At 59.7% G+C, this 19816-nt stretch overlaps 1 protein-coding gene across 10 annotated transcripts; it reads right to left on the minus strand.

Moving 5' to 3' along the window:
• Nucleotides 1-51: 51 nt before the first annotated feature.
• Nucleotides 52-19765, minus strand: SLC38A5 (solute carrier family 38 member 5). Of its 10 annotated transcripts, XM_043534388.1 has the most exons (18): nucleotides 19604-19742; nucleotides 19174-19247; nucleotides 18608-18752; nucleotides 10139-10333; nucleotides 9824-9908; nucleotides 8997-9112; nucleotides 8507-8580; nucleotides 8314-8406; nucleotides 7908-7989; nucleotides 7124-7206; nucleotides 6977-7035; nucleotides 6658-6804; nucleotides 6249-6328; nucleotides 5053-5153; nucleotides 4685-4809; nucleotides 4049-4193; nucleotides 3734-3837; nucleotides 52-3539 (listed from the first exon to the last, which is right to left on the minus strand). In XM_043534388.1, exons 4-18 carry the CDS (start codon nucleotides 10228-10230, stop codon nucleotides 3435-3437), a joined length of 1491 nt encoding a protein of 496 aa, XP_043390323.1. In that variant the 5' UTR covers nucleotides 10231-10333; nucleotides 18608-18752; nucleotides 19174-19247; nucleotides 19604-19742; the 3' UTR covers nucleotides 52-3434. The 10 variants fall into 10 exon arrangements, with proteins under 10 accessions (XP_043390323.1, XP_037744287.1, XP_043390325.1 ...); XM_037888359.2 differs by lacking the exon at nucleotides 19174-19247 and having other exon boundaries at nucleotides 19604-19747; XM_043534390.1 differs by lacking the exon at nucleotides 18608-18752 and having other exon boundaries at nucleotides 19604-19743.
• Between the last annotated feature and the right edge of the window lie 51 nt (nucleotides 19766-19816).

The following is a 19816-nucleotide window of genomic DNA, read 5'->3' on the forward strand; positions in this document are numbered from 1 at the left end:
CCCCACCCCCCTTCCCTCTGACCCACACACACAGACAGCTCAGGCAGGCGGGAAAGTCTGGTTGCTATTTATTGAAACCCAGAGCTACCCTACAAAAGCCACCAGCTCCCTGCATCGCTTTCACATTGCGGTGCCCCTCCCCACAGCATCGCCCCCCCCCTCCAGCCATGGGGGTGGGGAACCCCTGCTGCAATGGGGAGCAGGGGGGTCTTTTGGCTTTGTCACTAGCACTGGGGACAGGATCGGGCCAGACGTGCTGACCGAAAAGCTGCTTCAAGGGGCCCTTTTATCTCCGTAAAGCCTCGGGCGTCTGGAGTCACGTGAATCCAGAAAGGATCAATAGACCGAGACACCAACTTTAGGGGCTGGCGGGATGACGGTTTTCAGTGTGGGGGAGCCAGCCCCAGTGTGATTATCCCGTCCAGGCCAGCCCTGAATTAACCAGGCCTGGAACCCATCCACCCCAGAATCTGAACCCGGGACGCTTCTACCAGCGTCCCCGAGCCCCAGGCAACGCCGGGCCCCGAAAAGGAAACCCGACGGTTTGGAAAACGTCCTGAGAGTTAGTAAGGGGGAAAAGCCAAGTTTTCAGACCCTCGGATGGGGGGCAAAAATCCCGCTTTCCAAAATGGTCTTTTTTTTTGTTTCTCCTTCTGGAAAAGGACATTTTTTTGGTGGGGGGTTGGCGGCGTTGTCTGGACGTGACACAGCCAAGGTGGGGGATGTAATCTCTTTTACCAGCCCGACTCCCAGGGGAGGGACATGAGCTCTGCAGAAGTTCGGAAACTTGTCTCTTTCCCCAGCTGTGGGCCCAATAAAAGAGATCAGTCGCTCTGAGTTGGTTGCATGGTAGCCAAATTTTTGGGTGGTGGGCAGGGGGGTGTTCCCCGCCTGGCTGGCAGAATGTCAGTTTCCTTCGGCTCCAGGGAACCTGTCCCTGGAGAAAGGGACTATTGGAGTGGTTAGAGCAGGAGTCCTGGCTCCCAGCTCTCAGCACTAGACCCCACTGCCCTCCCAGAGCCAGGGAGAGAACCCAGGAGTCCTGATTCTCTATAGGGCCCCTTTCTGCCAATATAACTGCTGTGTTGGGGCAGGGGGGCAAGTGGGCCACGGCGGGGCAGAATGGCCAGGGTTGGGGTAGAATTTGGGGGGCAGGAGATGGCTACTTTGAGGGGAGAGGGCTGCACCAGAGGCCGGGGGGGTGTTAAGGCACTGGGCTGAAGAGGCATTAAGTGCTAAGGCTGCTGCGGTGGAGGAGCTCTGCTGCGGGTGGGGGCATTGGGGCTTGTCTAGAAGGGAAATGGAGCCATCAGGGTGGGATCTAGAGATCGCTGGAGGAGGACACAAAGACCCCGGGGTTTTCTAGAGCAGAGATGGAGCCATCGGGGTGGGATCTAGAGGTTTCTGGATGAAAACATGTAGGCATAAGGGATTTTTCTAGAAGGGAGATGGCGGCGTCAGGGCGAGATCTAGAGCTCTCTGGAGGAGCAAGTGGAGGCATCGGGATTTTTCTAGAGAGGAGGTGGGGGCACTGGGGTGAGATCGAAAGGTTCCTGGAGAAGGACATGGAGACCCCAGGACTTTTCTAGAGGGGAGACGGAGGCGCTGGAGCGGGATCTAGAGATCTCTGGAGGCGGAAGCAGAGGTGTCGGGATTTTTCTAGGGGGGAGATGGAGGCGCCGGGGTGGGAACTAGCGGTTTCTGGAGGAAAACACGTAGGCACGAGGATTTTTCTAGAGGGGAGAAGGAGCCGTTGGGGTGAGATCTAGCCGTTTCTGGAGGAGGAAGCGGAGGCCCCGGGCTTTCTCGACAGGGCAGATGGAGCGTTCTCCGGCTCCGAGGGGGTGCCTGTACCCGGATTGCCTCCCACCCCGTGATCAGGGGGGTGCCCCCCCCTTGACAGCCCCGTCCTTAACCCTTTGCTCTCTGAAGGGGCTGGGGCGAGCAGCGTTAGTGACCCTGGGCCTGTCTCTGTGTGGTGAGGTAGTTTGAAAAGAGAAAGGAGACCCAGGGTTCGATAAACGCCCGCCCCGACACCTCCCGTGTGGTGGGGGGAGGGTGCTGATGTGGGGTGAATTCTGCAACTGGGACCTGTCCCAGGTGGAAAACAGGCCTGAAGGCGCATGGCTTCCCCTCCCCCCAGCCCCGCTCAGGAAGCCAGGCGTCCCGGGAAGAACCCAGGAGTCCTGAGGCTCCATGGGACGCTCACCCCTACCTCCCCCATTGCTGTAACAGTAACAGCATCTCCTCCAGCCCTGGAGAATCCAGACGCTCGAGGGTTAATCCTCAGCAGGATGGGAACGCGCCCCTATCTCCTGGTGGGGAAACTGAGGCACAAAAAGTGGACGGTCCGCGGCCCCGTCGCTGGGGATAGGACCCAGGAGTCCTGGCTCCCAACCCCTCCCCCCCCAGCTATAACCACTGGACCTCACTCCCCTCCTGGAGCCGGGGAAGGGACCCAGGAATCCTGGGGGGGGTGTCACGATACTAGCCCCAACAGTGAGACCGGCATCGCTCTTTGGTCTGGCTGCTGGCTCCAAATTAAATAAGAGCAATAAATTAGATTGTCGTCCAGGGAGCACCATGGACTCACCCAGCCCCCGCCCTGGCACAGTCAGATTCACAGTCCCTCTTCGACTGACGCCAGGGAATGAGTACAAGCGGGAGAGAGGGGGTGTTCCTGTCTCCATGGGAACCAAAGAGGTGGGAGGCATTGTCTGGAGGGAACTGTTGCTATGGGATCCCCCACCCACCCACTCCAGCAGTAACCAAAGCGTTATCACGGCAACAAAGGCCTGGTGTTGTTCCCCTGGGGACCTGCCGCATTGCCACGGCGACAGGGAGCTAAGGAGAAGCCGGTTGCGCTGTAGTCAGGGGACTCAGTAGTCGTGGGGAACCTGCCATTGCCATGGCACCAATGGCCCAATCAGGACCTTTGTCCCATGGAAATGGGAGGCTGCCATGACTACAGGGCGCAAATAGGAGGGCCTTAGCGCCACTCCCATGGAAACCAGTCACTGCCGGGAGCTGCAGCGTTGCCGCGGTAACAGTCGACCGATGGAAGGACCTTGGCACCGTTCCCATGGACACCAGTCGCTGCCAGGAGCTGTAGCGTTGCCGCGGTAACAGGTGGCCGATGGAAGGGCCTTCGCACCATTTCCATGGAAACCAGGTGCTGTAGCATTGCCACGGTAACAGTCAATGGAAGAGCACTGGCGCCGTTCCCATGGACACCAGTTGCTGCCAGGGTCTGTAGCGTTGCCATGGTGACAGTTGGCCAATGGGCGGGCCCTAGCACTGGTCTCAGCGTTGCCACGGCTGCAGCGGAGCGAGAGCCAGTGGGAGGTGGTGGTGCCCTTGCCCCAGTGACGTCTGGGCCCCCCGAGCTGGCCCAGTGGGGTCCATGTGTCTGTGCCGGGGGATGGGGGGGCGGGTCAGTGCCCCCCACCTCTGCTCCGGCCGGTCGTCACCCAGTCAGCCACGATGAAGCTGAGACTCATCACCATGAAGATGAAGCCGAGGGCAGCAAAACAGGCGGCCTGGGGGGCAGAGGGGGAGCAGAAGGTGAGACCCCCCCCAAGTACAGTCCAGCTCCCTGCCCCCACCCCACAGAACTGCCCCCCCACCAAGCCCTCCACTCCACACAGCATGGCACCCCCCCAACGAGCCCTCTGCTCGCCACAGAACGGCGCCCCCCACTCCCCAGGGCACTGCGCCCCCCAGCGGTGGGTACCTGGATTTTTGGCCTGGATCTCAGCGGTTCTTTTTCATTGGGAACGATGCGGAGGTAGAAGATGCTGGGGAGGATGAAGATGAGACTGGGGGCGGAGGTGGCGCCTGGGAGGAGAGAGGAGAGAGGTCTGAGATGCAGCTACCTCTGGGGTGGGGTGAGGCAGCTGAGGAGCTGCTGCACGTAACGCGGCACGGGGAGGGCTTGCCTGGCGCTGAGATGCAGCCACCTCTGGGATGGGGCAAGTGGGGAACAGCTGCATGGAGACGGCTCGCCTTGGAGGGCCAACCCCCAGCCCATTTGGAGCCAGGGACTTACCAATGACTCCAAAGATATCCCGGATGTTGGGGACAAAGATGACGAGGAGATTGACAACGAACAGAAGGCCGATAGCGATGCTCACATGTCGAATCCAGCTAAAATCCTTCCCATGGAAGAGTAGCTGCTGGATGGCTCTGCGGATCTGGGAGGAAACAAGGAAAGAGGTCAGGGATATGGCAGTGGCTCGCCCAGTGCTGAGATGCAGCCACCTCTGGGGCGGAGCAGCCAGGGAACATCCACACGTAATGCTGAACAGGGACGGCTTGGCCAATGCTGAGATGCAGCCACCTCTGTGGCAGGGCAGCAGGGGAAATGCCACACACAACGCCATACCAGGACAGCTTGCCCAGGGCCAAGATGCAGCCACCTCTGGGGCGGGGCAGCCACGGAACAGCCGCACATAACGCCACACCAAGACAGCTCGCCCGGCGCCGAGATGAAACCACCTCTGTGGCGGAGCCGCTGGGGAACAGCCACACATAATGCTGAACGGGGACGGCTCGGCCAATGCTGAGATGCAGCCACCTCTGGGGCGGGGCAGCTGGGGAACAGCCGCACATAACGCCACACCAAGACAGCTTGCCCAGCGCCGAGATGCAGCCACCTCTGGAGCGGGGCAGCCGGGAGACATACCGGGAAGAGCACCACGGGCACCGTCAGCGTGACGGCCATCAGCACGGCCAGTCGGACGCAGAGGATGAGCCGGTCCAGGGGATCCACCTCACTGTACGTGTGCAGCATTTCCGACTCGACGTTCCCTGCGGGAGACAGAAGGGCCGGGGGGCCGGCCGTTAGCTGGGAGCCCAGCCGGGCCCCGCGCAGGACAGGGTGAGGGGTGGAGGATCGGGGAGGGACATGCAGCCGTAGCGGTGGGGTTGCAGAGGAAATGGCTGGGCAGAGGGGGCGCTAGGGGGCACTGATGGGGTCAGTGCAGGGGGAGCCGGGCCCTGGGAAGGGACCCTGCCGCCCCCTGCTGGGGGCCCAGCCCCGCGCTGCCTTACCGTAGAAGGTGAGGTAGCCGAAGATGGCCGTCAGCAGGTACATGACGAACATGGCCAGGATGGAGACGTTCGCCACATTCTGCATGCGCCGCTTCGAGGCCCTGGCGGGGGACAGATGGGTCAAACGCCACCCTGCCCCGGGGGCTGGCTGGGGAGAACCCAGGAGTCCGGGCTCCCAGGCCCCCTACTGGAGCCCACTCCCCTCCCAGAGCCAGGGAGAGAACCCAGGAGTCCTGGCTCCCAGCCCCGCTACCAGACCCCACTCCCCTCCCACAGCCAGGTAGAGAACCCAGGAGTCCGGGCTCCCAGCCCCGCTACCAGACTCCACTCCCTTCCCAGAGCCAGGGAGAGAACCCAGGAGTCCGGGCTCCCAGGCCCCCTACTGGAGCCCACTCCCCCTCCCAGAGCCAGGGAGAGAACACAGGAGTCAGAGCTCCCAGGTCCCATACTGGAGCCCACTCTCCTCTCACAGCCAGGAGTCCGGGCCCCCAGCCCCGCTACCAGACCCCACTCCCCCTCCCACAGCCAGGTAGAGAACCCAGGAGTCCGGGCTCCCAGCCCTGCTACCAGACCCCACTCCCCCTCCCACAGCCAGGTAGAGAACCCAGGAGTCCGGGCTCCCAGCCCTGCTACCAGACCCCACTCCCCCTCCCACAGCCAGGTAGAGAACCCAGGAGTCCGGGCTCCCAGCCCTGCTACCAGACCCCACTCCCCTCCCATCGCCAGGGAGAGAACCCAGGAGTCCGGGCTCCCAGGCCCCCTACTGGACCCCACTCCCCCTCCCACAGCCAGGTAGAGAACCCAGGAGTCCGGGCCCCCAGCCCCGCTACCAGACCCCACTCCCCCTCCCACAGCCAGGTAGAGAACCCAGGAGTCCGGGCTCCCAGCCCTGCTACCAGAACCCACTCCCCTCCCATCGCCAGGGAGAGAACCCAGGAGTCCGGGCTCCCAGGCCCCCTACTGGACCCCACTCCCCCTCCCACAGCCAGGTAGAGAACCCAGGAGTCCGGGCCCCCAGCCCCGCTACCAGACCCCACTCCCGTCCCAGAGCCAGGGAGAGAACCCAGGAGTCCGGGCCCCCCGCCCCCTGAGCGCCAATAACAACAGCGTTAGTGACTTGATCTCCCTGAACCCACCTGGCCGTGCCCTCCCCCGGCCAGCCACCCACCCACCCCTTTCCCCTCCCCGCCCCTCACCTGCGTAGCTCTGTGTAGATGGGCAGCACCTCTGGGTGACAGACGAATGCAAAAGCCAAGATGGGGATGGTGTACGCCGTCTGCGGGGGGAGGGGAAAGGCTGACTGCTAGAGCCAGGTGAGAACCCAGGAGTCCGGGCTCCCAGCCCCCCCTGCTCTAACCCACCAGACCCCACTCCCCTCCCAGACCCAGGTGAGAACCCAGGCGTCCTGGCTCCCGGCCCCCCCTGCTCTAACCCACCAGACCCCACTCCCCTCCCAGAGCCAGGTGAGAACCCAGGCGTCCTGGCTCCCGGCCCCCCCCTGCTCTAACCCACCAGACCCCACTCCCCTCCCAGAGCCAGGTGAGAACCCAGGAGTCCGGGCTCCCGGCCCCCCTGCTCTAACCACTGGCCCCCTCCCCCTCTCACCTGGGAGTTGACGGTGAAGGTCTGGGCCGTGCACTCGTCCCCGGCGGTGCCCGCGGCGCTGGCGTTGTGCCCGTTGTAGTAGACGAGGGGTGTCACAGGCTCCGTCCCGTTCAGCGGGCAGGAGATCTGGAACTTCTTGTAGATCACCTGGGGGGGAGCCATGGGGTGGGGGGAGGCGGTGAGAGACACCCCTTCCCCAGCAGGCGGGTTACCCCCCGCCTCCCGCCAGCCAGGGAGCTGGGAGTCAGGACTCCTGGGTTCTCTCCCTGGTGGGCAGGCGGGGGAGGGGCAGCGGGGGGGGGGGGCAGGGCGGACTCACCGACATGAGGAAGAAGACCATGCAGGTCAGCGAGAGCCCGCTGGTGTACCCCAGATAGCCTGTGGGGGAGGGGAGAGAGGGTGAGACCCGCGGGGCTGATCCTTGCCGGGCGCCCCCCCCCATACACACACCCAGCCCCACACTCACCGAGATGTTTCATGAGCGCCAGGGGCAGGATGACACAGACGCTGACGATGATAATTAGCACGTTGCCATTCATGTACCAGTTCCTGCGAGAGACACACCGGAGGGGGGGGGGGGGGTGTCAGCGCCCCCTGCAGGGGGAGGTGGGGATGGAGCAGCCAGGAGCGCCCCCCCCCCCGGCAGCCGGCACCCCACAGCGCCCCCTGCTGGGAGAGACGGGGCCAGGAGGGAAATGCTCCTGCTCTGGGCCGGCCAATTCCTTGGGAGCAGGATATCGGGGTGCGGGGGAAGGGGAGGGTCAGGAATGGCCCCAGGTGACACAGGTGTGGGGGCAAAACTCATGGGGCGGGGGGGCAGGGAACTAGAACCTTCTACGGGACCCACCAGGAACCCTATGGAATTAGGGAGCTCCTTCTCCATGGCTTGATGCAATCCGTGGGGCCGGGAGCCAGGACACCTGGGTTCTCTCCCCAGCTCTGGGAGGGGAGTGGGGTCTAGTGGTTAAAGCAGGGGGGGCTGGGAGCCAGGACTCCTGGGTTCTCTTCCCAGCTCTGGGAGGGGAGTGGGGTCTGGTAGGATGGTGTGGGGGCCAGGCTGACTGTAGGGGATGAGGGCACCATGCCTAGGCAGGGAAGGCGTGTGAACAGGAGAGGCAGATGTCCCCATTTATAGATAGAAATGCGGCCGGGGCCTTTCCCCTCTAGGGCGCGCTGGCTCCCATCGGGCCACAGGGCAGGGGGCCGGCTGGCAGTGGGGCGGGAACGGTTCCCCGCGCGATCTCACTCACTCCGTGTTCTCCGTCAGGCCCAGGAACGTCTGTATCACTAAAGGCAACTCGTATTTCACAATGTACAGGTAACTGGACATGGCTGCAAGAGAAACACCCGCATCAGGACGCCTGGGTTTCCTCCCCGGCCCTGGGCAGGGTGTGGGGGGGCTGGTGGGTTAGCGCAGGGGGGCTGGGAGCCCGGACGCCTGGGTTCCCTCCCCAGCTCTGGGAGGTGAGTGAGGGCTAGTGGTTTAAGCAAGCGGGGCTGGGAGCCAGGACTCCTGGGTTCCCTCCCCGGCTCTGGGCAGGGAGTGGGGTCTAGTGGGTTAGAGCTGGAAGTGGGGGGGCTGGGAGCCCGGATGCCTGGGTTCTCTGCCCGGCTGTGGGTGGGGAGTGGGGTCTAGCGGCCAGATCCAACTCTCACCTCCCGTGTTGTGCACACAGATGACCACCGCCGCCACCACCTTGCCGCCCGGGCCGAACGCCCGGTAACCCAGCTCTTCGTAGGCGCGGATCCCTGCGCGGGAGGAAAGAGGCGGGAGTTAGAGAGCGTCGGCGCCTCCCGCTGGGCGAGGCCAGGGCTGGAGGAGCCGGGAGCTTCCCCCCCCTCGACTCACCTACAACGCCAGCACATTTCAGCAGCAGGTGGATGGAGTACGTGGAGAGCAGCGCGATGCAGATCAATAGCACGCTGCCAAGAGAACGGTGGGCAGGCGTAAGTCCCCCTCCCGGGGCCAGGGAGAGAACCCAGGAGTCCTGGCTCCCAGACCCCCCCCCCCCGCAACCACTAGGTCCCACTCCCCTCCTGGAGCCGGGGAGAGAACCCAGGAGTCCTGGTTCCTTCTGCTATAGCTCCCAACCATTGGCACCACCTGGTGGAGAAGGAGTATATCTTGCTGATCCCAGCGCGGTGATCTTCCCCCGGGCAGTGCCCTGTGGGGGGAGGCAGTGGCCCCAGCGCGGTGATCTTCCCCCGGGCAGTGCCCTGTGGGGGGAGGCAGTGGCCCCAGCGCAGTGATCTTCCCCCGGGCAGTGCCCTGTGGGGGCAGCAGTGACCCCGGAGCTGCGATCTTCCCCCAGGCAGTGCCCTGTGGGGGCGGCACTCACACGAAGAGCACAATGCCCGTGTTGCTCATGGCGTAGGCGAGGCCCAGGATGCCGCTGCCCATGATGGCGTTGCTGAGGTTAAAGACCGACATCCCGAACGACGTCTTCCCCTCGAACTGCGGGCGAGAGAGAGAGATGGGGCGGGGTGAGAGCCTGGGGGAGGGCGGAGGTCAAAGGGCAAGGGATGGTGAGGAAAGGGCAAGGGTCAGAGGTCAAAGAACAAAGCAATTAACAGAGCAGACAAAGGTCAAAGAACACATTGCGTCAATAGAAGGGCAAGGGTCATACACAGGAGAGCAAAGGTCAGCAAGGAGAGGGCAAAGGTCGGAGGTCAAAGATCAAACCACTTCAAGGTGAGGACAAGAGTCAGAGGTCAAAGGACAACTGGGAGGCCAAAGAGGAAGGGCAATGAGAAAGGGCAAGGGTCAGAGGTCAAAAAGCGAAAGGTGACAAGGAGAGGGCAAGGGTCAGAGGTCAATGAGAAAAGAGGAGGGGCAAGCTCAGAGGTCAAAGAGCAAAGGACAATGAGGAGAGGGTGAAGGCTGGAGGTTAAAGGGGTCACTGGGTGTGGAATCAATGAAAGGTCAGGGGTCAAAGGGGACACAGGGTGAGGAATCAACGAAAGGTCAAAGGGTAGGGGTTAAAGGGGACATCCGGCAAGGAATCGACGAAAGGTCAAAGGGCGAAGATTAAAGGGACAGCGGGCGAGGGTCCGATGAAAGGTCAAAGAGCAGGGGTCAAAGAGGGGAGGGACTAGTCAAGGGCTCTGGCTGCTGGGGAGTGGGATCGGCTCTGCGTCAGGGCCCGGACGCCTGGGTCCCACTTACGTCAGTGAACTGGCTCAGCTTCTTGCCGGCGGCGTGGGGCAGGAAGCCCTCCTGCTCGGCCGCTGTCACCTCCGCCGTGGGGTCCCTGCAAGGGGAAGGGCTGCAGGGTGAGAGGGCTGCAAGCTCGGATGCCTGGGTCCCTTCCCCAGCGCAGCTCCCCAGGTGCTTCCCATTTAGAGCTTCCCCCTCCCCAATGTGGGGGTCGCCCACCCAGCCGCCCCCAGTAGCCCTGGTTACTCACCCAGATACCCCCATTACTCCCCCCACTAGCCCCCCAATCCCCCCCGTCCATTCCCCCCCCCCCCCGATACTCACCCATCCTCCAGGCTGCTGGCTTTGTCGCACTCCGGGACAGACCCGTTTAACATCTCCAGCCCCTCCTGCTCCTCCATCTTCTGCAGCTCCATGGCGGACGCGGGCCAGTTCGGGGTGTGGACGTGAGGTGCGTGTACGGGGGGGCGGGGTGTCAGAGATCACTATTGGGGCGCAGCGCCGGGGTCACCTTCCCACCTAGAAACCAGAGAAAGGGATCAGGCAGGAATGCCCCCGCCCAAACGAAGGAGAAGCTCAATCCCTGCGTGGGTTGGGGGGCTGGGAGCCAGGACTCCTGGGTTCTCTCCCCAGCTCTGGGAGGGGAGTGGGATCTAGTGGTTAGAGCGGCGCGGGCAGCAGGGGACAGTCTCCTAGGAGGGCCAATGGCGTGAACACGAGATTCGCCGCTGCCCGTCAGCCGGGATCCCACAGACGAATCTGAACGCAAAGAGGCAATGGCCCTGACGGATCCACCCCAGGGATGGCGTCACCCCCCTCAAGAATTCACAGATCTCAAGCCCAGACGGGACTTCCGGGATCACCTAACCCGCTCTCCGACATCACGCAGTCTCAGCGACCTCCTGGAAACAACCCCAGGGCAGATCTTTTGGCAAAACACCCTGTCTTGACCGCAAACTGGCCCGTGACAGCCGTACAGCTGAGACTCGTGTTTATCCCGCATAGCCGAGGGCAACGGAATCAAGAATTTTGCATCCAAAAGTTGTTGGTTTCTTTCCCATCAAAACCTGGCCTTTTTGCTCAGTCTGAGATTTTCACCCAAAACGTCTCGGGGAACTTTCGGGCGTTAAGCCTCAATGTTCTGAATTGCACAACGTCGCGTCGTCTAACTGAGCCGATTTTCTCCTTTGAAAGTTACACTTTGCCACATGAGCTAATTTCCTGAATGGTCCCTTTTCCCCCTGCGTTCGAAACGCCACTTTTTCAAATGTGGCCACGTTTTCTATGTTTGGAAACGCCGACATTTCTCCTTCAAGTTCTCTCATTTCAAAGCCGCGGTTTGTCCAGTGAATCAATTCTCTCTCATTTTGACATTTCAAATTTCCTAATGAAAACACGTGTTACGTTTGGAACTGTCAGTTTCCCTAAACAATCCAGTGATCTAGTGCTGAAATATCTGATTTTCTAATCAAGCAAATATTCCCAAGTTCAAACTGTTTTCACTGAATCACGTTTTCTATTTTTGACATTGAAAATGTCCTGAATAACCTTTTGCTCTATTTCTGGAATGTCGACATTTCCAATTAATCCATGTCCCTCATTTTGAAACATCAGATTTGCTAACGAAAATACCTGAAAAACACCGGGACGTCCATTCATCTCGTTAGGCCAAGTTATTTATTTTGGAAGGGTCCAACTTGGCAACGTTGGACATTTGAAATGCCCTTTTCACTTTTTAAAACGTTTGAAATGTTAAATGTTTCTCATCAGACTAACCAGATCTTTCCATTTTTTACCTTTCAAAAGTTCTAAGGACTGCCCTTTGCTTCAATTTCCAATTTCCCAAACAAGCCTCTTTTCCTCATTTTCAAAATTGACTTTTTTTTTTTTTTGAAATTTACACTTTTTAAAACAGCCTGATTCAGCCAAGCCGCCTCATTTGGAATCTGCCGCTCAATCCAATTTCCAAATCTTGACATTTCAGAGTTTCTAATTAGCCCCTTTCTTGAAACGTCTCCCTTTTCAATGATTAAATTCCGATTTCTGTCCATTTCAAACGTCTTAAGTAACCCAGTTTCCTCCCGGTGAAACGTCCCGTGTTTGAATCAGTCAGGCCCGTCTCTTCAAGCGCATTTCGGTGCCTAATTCCCTTTGACTGATGAAACCTGCACACACCGAGTGCCATAAAATGGACAATTTCTCCTCTCCCAATCCTTAACACGCGTGAGCAGAATTACAAACGAGGCTTTGTCCACTGGCAATAACACTTCCCGATCTCTGCCAGAAAAACCTCGCCTGATCCATCCTGCCACACCAACCACCTGAGGGGGTTCATGTGACTCATCCCTTCCTCCTCTCCACCAAGAGCAAAGCAATAATGGAACCGATTGCCTGGGGAGTGGGGCCGGGGGGGTGGGGCACAGAGCTGGAGAGAGCCAAGCTGTTCCTGGTGGATGCAATGAGCTGATCAGAAAGAAGCCCCCCGGTCTGCCATTTTTCAGATGGGGAAACTGAGGCACGGCTACTCATCCCAGGTCCTGGGAGCCCTGAAGTAGCTTCCCGACCACTCAACAACACTTCCCCTCCATGATGGGACAGAGAGAATGTCACCAACAAACTCACGGCTCTGGGAGGGGAGCGGGGTCTGGTGGTTACAGCAAGGGGGGGGCTGGGAGCCAGGACTTCTGGGTTCTCTCCCCAGCTCTGGGAGGGGAGTGGGGTCTGGTGCGAGATCAGGGGCGGGCTCAGAGTCAGCGGGTTGGCTGATGTCTTCCTGAACTGAGCGCCAGGGAACGGACGGGAACACCGGCCGCCCGGGGCAGGTTGTGCGCCCATCTCGGCTGGGTGGGGTGGGAAGGCGCCTGGCTCCCCCTAAGGGCAGGAGCTGGCGCTGCGCCCGTTCCTGCATTTCCCACATGCTGGGGCTTAACTTTGATGCCTGATTCTTCCGGACTTGGCGGCCGCGCCCGGCCTCCTGGATTCTATTCTTGGCTCTGAGAGGCTAATGGGGTCTAGTGGCTGGGGGGGGCGGCGGGGGCTGGGAGCCAGGACTCCTGGGTTCTCTCCCTGGCTTGGGGAGGGGAGTGGAGTCTAGTGGTTAGAGCAGGTGTGTGCAGGGTGGGCGGTACTGGGAGCCCAAACGCCTGATTTCTACTTTCCCGCTCAGATCAGTCCCAGTCTGAGGGTCCCTGCCTCGCCTTCCCATTCCCGCCCCAGAGGGTGGCAATGGCCCGCCCTGCTTGGGCCCCACCCTCTGGCTCCGGCCCGCTTCCCCCCCCCAAAAGCTGGACCCAGGCATCCTGCTCTGACCACCAGTCCCCACTCCCCTCCCAGAGCAGAAGAGAGAACCCAGGAGTCCTGGGGTCCCTTCAGGTGACCCTCACCCAGAGGCGGCCTTGCCTCGAAGGCTTTGGAGTGGTTGGAAAACTTTTGATCCACCTCCCAGCACCCCTACACTGGGGTCCGGGCAGCAAGGGGTTAACCACGGCCCATACCTGAAAAGGGTCCTTGGGAAGGTGGTGGTGGTGGGGTGCAATCCAGAGCAGGGCGGGCGGGGGGCGGGGGCTGGAAGCCTGGACTCCTGGGTTCCCTCCCCAGCTCGGGGAGGGGAGCAGGGTGCTGGGGTCATGTGCAGGGTCCCTGTCGCATGATCCTAGCTCCCCCCTCCCAGCGTCTGGCTGGTCGCTGCTAATGTGGGGGGACCCAGGAGTCCTGGCTCCCAGCCCCCCGCCCCCTCCCCACGCTAACCACTAGACCCCCCCTCCCCGCCCGGAGCCGGGCTCCTGCTCGGCTCCCAGGCAGCTGCGGGATGCGAACACGTGGCTGTTGCTGGCTCCAGAGGAGTGGGGGAGGGGAGGAGGGGGGCGTTAGGGGGGGAGCCTGGGATTTAACCACTGGCTACTGGAGAGAAACTAGCCAACACCAGAGCGCCCCCCCCCAGTTCCCGATCCCCCCCCAAAGCTCTGGGTCCCACACACCCCCTGTCTGCAGAGCCCCCCCCCGCCAGTTTCACTCCCATCGCCCCCCCCACTGAGTTAGGGGCTGGGGGGTGTGATCTTGTTGGGGGGATGTGATGGTGCCGTGCCCCCACTGTCTGTCTGCCCCCCCCCGTCCGCTGCGCCCCCCCCGGGCTCTGCGGCCCCCCATCCCGTCCCGTCCCCCCCCCCGGGTGGCTGATGCAACCGCCTCCTGGCCTTGCAACAGGGTTTGTGTCACACACCCCCGCACACCCGCACCCGGCGCTTCACACTCACCCGGGCGGGAACAGGCCAGACGGGGAGATCTGGGGTCGGGCCAGGTGTGTGTGTGTGGGGGGGGTCGCACACCCCGTACGCCGAGACACGAGCTCCCCCAGCCGCACACCCGCGCCAAGAGACGTGCACACCCCGGCCAATCACACCCCTGCGCAGGCGGGGGCTGGGGCGGGTGTGAGTCTGGCCGCACAACGTGGAGATCGGCACAGCACACACCGCCCGCTGGCACCCCCTGCAACACAACGCAGAGATTAACACACACACACACACACACACACACCCTGCTGGCCCTGCACAATGACACCCCCCCCAATACAACACAGAGATTAACACAAACACACAACCTGCTGGCCCTGCACAATGCCACCCCCTGCAACACAACCCAGATCAACACACACACACACACACACACACCCTGCTGGCCCTGCACAATGCCACCCCCTGCAACACAACCCAGATCAACACACACACACACACACATACCCTGCTGGCCCTACACAATGACACTGCCTGCAACACAACACAGAGATTAACACACACACACACACACACACCCTGCTGGCCCTGCACAATGACACCCCCTGCAACACAACACAGAGATTAACACAAACACACAACCTGCTGGCCCTGCACAATGACACCCCCTGCAACACAACCCAGATCAACACACACACACACACACCCCCTGCTGGCCCTAGACAACAACACCCCCTCAGCGCACACACAGATCGACACACACAGCCCGCTGACCCTGCACAACACGCAGATCAACACACCCACACACAGCCTGCTGGCTCTGCACAACAACACCCCCTCTGCACACACACAGGTGAACACAAACACACACACACACACACACAGAGCCTGCTGGCCCTGGACACTAACACCCACTGCAGCACGACCCCCCCCTCTTCTGCCAACACACACAGATCAACACACAAACGTCCAGTTCAACACACACGCTAAAGTGTTCCCAACATAGAGCCTCCTGGGTCCGCACCACAACACCTCCTCCAACACAGCGCACACACATGTCACCCCCTGTGTCCGTCCCCCCCCCACACACAACACCCAGAGCTGGCTGTGCCCAGTACAACCGCACACCTGCCGACACAACAACACACAACACGCACCTCCCACCCCAAAACTGGTCAATGCACAGCTGCCTATCCCCAACACACACACAGCGCCAGCTGTCCCCAATGCAATCACACACCTGCCAGTCCCATGGCGCACATCATTCACACGCGCACATCTCTATTTCCTCCCAACACAACATGTAGGCATGGACCCGGACCCACGCCCACACCCACACCGCAGGGCTTGTCCTCTCCAGCAGGGGGACACACCCACAAACACACACCCACTCCCACTAACGAAACACACCACACCTAGTGGTTAGAGTGGGGCGGGGGGTGAGGGGGGCTGGGAGCCAGGACTCCTGGGTTCTCTCCCCAGCTCTGGGAGGGGAGTGGGGTCTAGTGGCGAGAGCAGGAGGGGGCTGGCTACTTCAACCCACTGGACCCAGCTACTCCAGCCCTGGCCTCTCCCAGCGGAGGGCGCTGTGGGGCAGGACGCTGGCTGTGGGGGGAGCGCCCGGCTCGGGGGAGAGCCCGGTCCAGCTGGCAGCCGTGGGAGTTTCCACTGTGCTCTGTGATGTGTACACACAAGCCACTGGGATTCATGTCTCTATAAGGGCCGGCGGCGGGTGCGTCTCGGGGCCGCGTCCTGCCTTCGTCTTCCCCTTCGGGCCCTGACGCGGATGGGTTTGCATCTGACGGAAGTTTTAATTAGGCCTCGTGGCTAACTGGCTGTAATTATTCTGGTGTTCGTTAAAATATCCGGGGGGCACTAAAATAATTATAGTTAGCAGCCGTTGAGGGTGTGTCAGAGTCAGGAACAGCTAATTACCAGGCAGAGAGGAACCCAGGAGTCCTGGCTCCCAGCCCCCGACCCCCCTGCTCTAACCATTAGACCCTTCTCCCTTCTCAGAGCCAGGGAGAGAACCCAGGAGTCCTGGCTCCCAGCCCCCCTGCTCTAACCACCAGCCCCCAGTTCCCTCCCAGAGCCAGGGATGGGACCCAGCCTGGGCTGGTCAGAGCCGGGGAAGCAGTGGGAGTCAGGAAGGGGGAGCCGCAGTGGCCTTGCACTGCTGTCCCCCAATACGGCCTCCCTTGGCTTCCCCCACACCAGCTAGCGCCCTGCCCTGCTCCCCACAGCACCCCCTGTTGGTCAAGGTCAGGGACGGCATCAAGAAGAGACAGGAGGGGTGGGGTTAAACCCAGAGCCCTTGCAGACCCCAGGCCCGCACACACACACCCCACCCTGGTGCCCCAGGGCCCTTGCCAGCCATGGCCTGGGAAGCTGGATAAGCTAATCGCTGGATCACAACGCGCGCCCCACCCGTCAGAGGCGCCCCCCCCATGTGCTTCCCTGCCCTTCCCCCCCCATTAGAGAGCGTCCCTTTCACAATTCCCAGCCCGGGGGGGGCGGATCTGCCCTCGGGAGCCAATTGCCTCCTTAACAAGCAGGCCGCACCTACTCCTTAATTGTAACATTGCAGGCGAGATAAAGAAGGACCCGGCTTCAGGTCTGGCCACAGGACAATACTCGGAGTACTGGTACTCTCCGCAGCATTACTGCCACTCCTGCAACCGCTGCAGCTGGCAGGCTACACCTGCGCCCAGCGGGGGTGTTCCCTGAGACATGGCCTTCAGCTTTTGTCGGGGTGTAGAGAGGGTGGGGCCAGGTGGAAAGGTGTAGAAACACCGTTACCCTCAACAGTGCAACAGACATCGTGACTGCTAGTGCTACACACAGTTACCGTCAACAACGCTATGAACGCTGTTCCTGCTACAGGCGGTGTGAGCAACACTGTTACCCTCAACAGTGCGCGGACACAGTTACTGCTCATCCTACAATCGTTAGCAACACCAGTACCCTCCACAAGCCTCCAGGCCCCCTTACGGCTAGCGTACGCCCACTGTTAGCAACACTGTTACCCTCCACAAGGCTCCAGATGCCATTCCTGCGCCTGCCACACACAGTGTTAGCTACACTGTTACTGCTCACGCTGTTGCCAGAAAATACTCCAAACCGTTATCACTCACGTTGTTGCTACTGCTACAACAAACAGCATCATTAACAATGCCACAAACACAGTGACAGTGAACGCTGTCACTCGTACTCCAACACCATAACCCCCTGACTGATCCTCCTGACACTGTCACTAATTGTAGGAACATGGTAGCCACTGACGTTATAACCACTAATCCTACAAGTACTCTGCTCAGTAACATCACCATAACCCCATCACTGCTCCCAATAATACAGCCATCCCTGCCACTCCCATTGTCACCTCTGATTCTCCAGTCACTGCCCACATTGTAAGCCCCATTACTACTTAGTTATTACTCCAATTGTTACCACTGTTACTCCAAAGAGTTACTAGCCAAATGGCACCACCAACACACCAAAGGGTGACTAGTGAAATCAATGCCACTAATATTGCAAGTAGTTACTACTGAAATTGGCACAAGTAATACTCCAAAGAGTTACTAATGGTCCAAAGGGTCACTACTCACACTGATACCACTAATACTGCAAAGAGTTTCTCATACTCTAAATGGCTACTCGTCAAATGGATACAGCCAATGTTCCCAAGTTAATACTCAAATGGACATCACTCATACTCCAAAGAGTTACTAATCACATCGATAACATTAATGCGCCAGTTATTAATACTCCAACTAGCTACTGCTTGAATCAATGCCACTGGTACTCCAAAGAGTTACTAGTCAAATTGATTTAACTATACTCCAGAGTTACTAGTCCAATTGATAGCATTAATACTCTAGTTATTAATACTCCAACTAGCTACTGCTTGAATCAATACCACTGGTACTCCAAAGAGTTACTAGTCAAATTGATTTAACTATACTCCAGAGTTACTAGTCCAATTGATAGCATTAATACTCTAGTTATTAATACTCCAACTAGCTACTGCTTGAATCAATACCACTGGTACTCCAAAGAGTTACTAGTCAAATTGATTTAACTATACTCCAGAGTTACTAGTCCAATTGATAGCATTAATACTCTAGTTATTTATACTCCAACTAGCTACTATTTGAATCAATGTCACTGGTACTCCAAAGAGTTACTAGTCAAATTGATTTAACTGTACTCCAGAGTTACCAGTCAAATCGATAGCATTAATACTCTAGTTATTAGTACTTCAACTAGCTACTTCTTGAATCAATACCACTAATACTCCAGAGTTACTAGTCAAATTGATATCGCTAATACTCCAAAGAGTTACTAATGCTCCAAATGGTTACTACCCAAATCAATACCACTAATACACTATGGAGTGATTACACGAATTGCTAACATAGATACTCCAAAGAGTCGCTACTCAGATAGATACCACCAATACTCCAGCTAGTTACTACTCAACTTGATATCACTCCGAAACCTGTCATACACCAGAGTTACTCAAATCAATTCCATTAATACTACAAACAACCTGAGTACTTACATTGTTACCACTAATTCCAGGATCAACGCGACTCCTCAAATCCTCACCAATAGTTGGCATCACAGCCACTATTCGCCTTGTTCCTTAGATTTCTTTCTCTCTTAACGCCTCGGACTCACGCCGCTCTGTCCGGTGGCCAATTATTCTCCAAAAAGAAAGAGACCGTTCAAATTCGCCAAGCAACTTTTCAACATTTAAGAGGAGTCCTGGCTCCCAGCCCCCCTGCTCTAACCACCAGACACCTCTCCCCTCCCAGAGCCAGGAGAGAACCCAGGAGTCCCGGCTCCCAGCCCCCCGCTCTAACCACCAGACACCTCTCCCCTCCCAGAGCCAGGAGAGAACCCAGGAGTCCCGGCTCCCAGCCCCCCGCTCTAACCACTAGACCCCTCTCCCCTCCCAGAGCCAGGAGAGAACCCAGGAGTCCCTGCTCCCAGCCCCCCCTGCTCTAACCATGTGCTCCCACTCCCCTCACCGGGCATAGAACCCAGGAGTCCTGGCTCCCAGCCCACCAAACCCCACTCCCTCCCAGCTACTCAGACAGGGAATAGCCGCTGGAAGACAGTCACCTCTGGTTCTGAAGTTGGAAAATTGCAGTCAGGATTCCTGGGTTCTCTCTCCGGCTCTTGGAGGGGAGCGGGGTCTGGTGGTTAGAGCAGGGGGGGCTGGGAGCCAGGACTCCTGGGTTCTCTCCCTGGTTCTGGGAGGGGAGTGGGGTCTACTGGGTTACAGCAGGGGGGCTGGGAGCCAGGACTCCTGGGTTCCCTCCCCAGCTCTGGGAGGGGGGTGGGGTCCGGTGGTTAGAGCAGGGGGGGCTGGGAGCCAGGACTCCTGGGTTCTCTCCCCGGCCCTGGGAGGGGAGCAGCTGGCCAGCTGGCACCACAAGAGAGGCCGCAGGCTCAGGCTGGGACAAGCCAAGTGCTGGCAGGTCAGGACGCCCCGGGCAGAGCCCCCCCCTCCCCCCGTGGCGGGCTCCGGAGCGGCCCCCCCATCACTCACCCTGGGCGCAGCGCGGAGGGGACCGGGCGCGGGCGGCGGGGCGAGCGGACTGGGGGAGCCGGGCTCGGGCGCTGGCTGCGCTGGGAAGGGATCAGGTTACCATTGCATCAGATCGCACGGACCACGCTGCTGGGGAGGCCCTACCAGCCTGGGGCACATCCGGCTGTGGGAGGGGACCGGAGAGGGGGCTGGAGCCAGGACTCCTGGGTTCTA

The sequence above is a fragment of the Chelonia mydas genome, chromosome 23 (assembly GCF_015237465.2).
Source record: "Chelonia mydas isolate rCheMyd1 chromosome 23, rCheMyd1.pri.v2, whole genome shotgun sequence".
Classification (NCBI taxonomy): Eukaryota; Metazoa; Chordata; order Testudines; family Cheloniidae; genus Chelonia; species Chelonia mydas.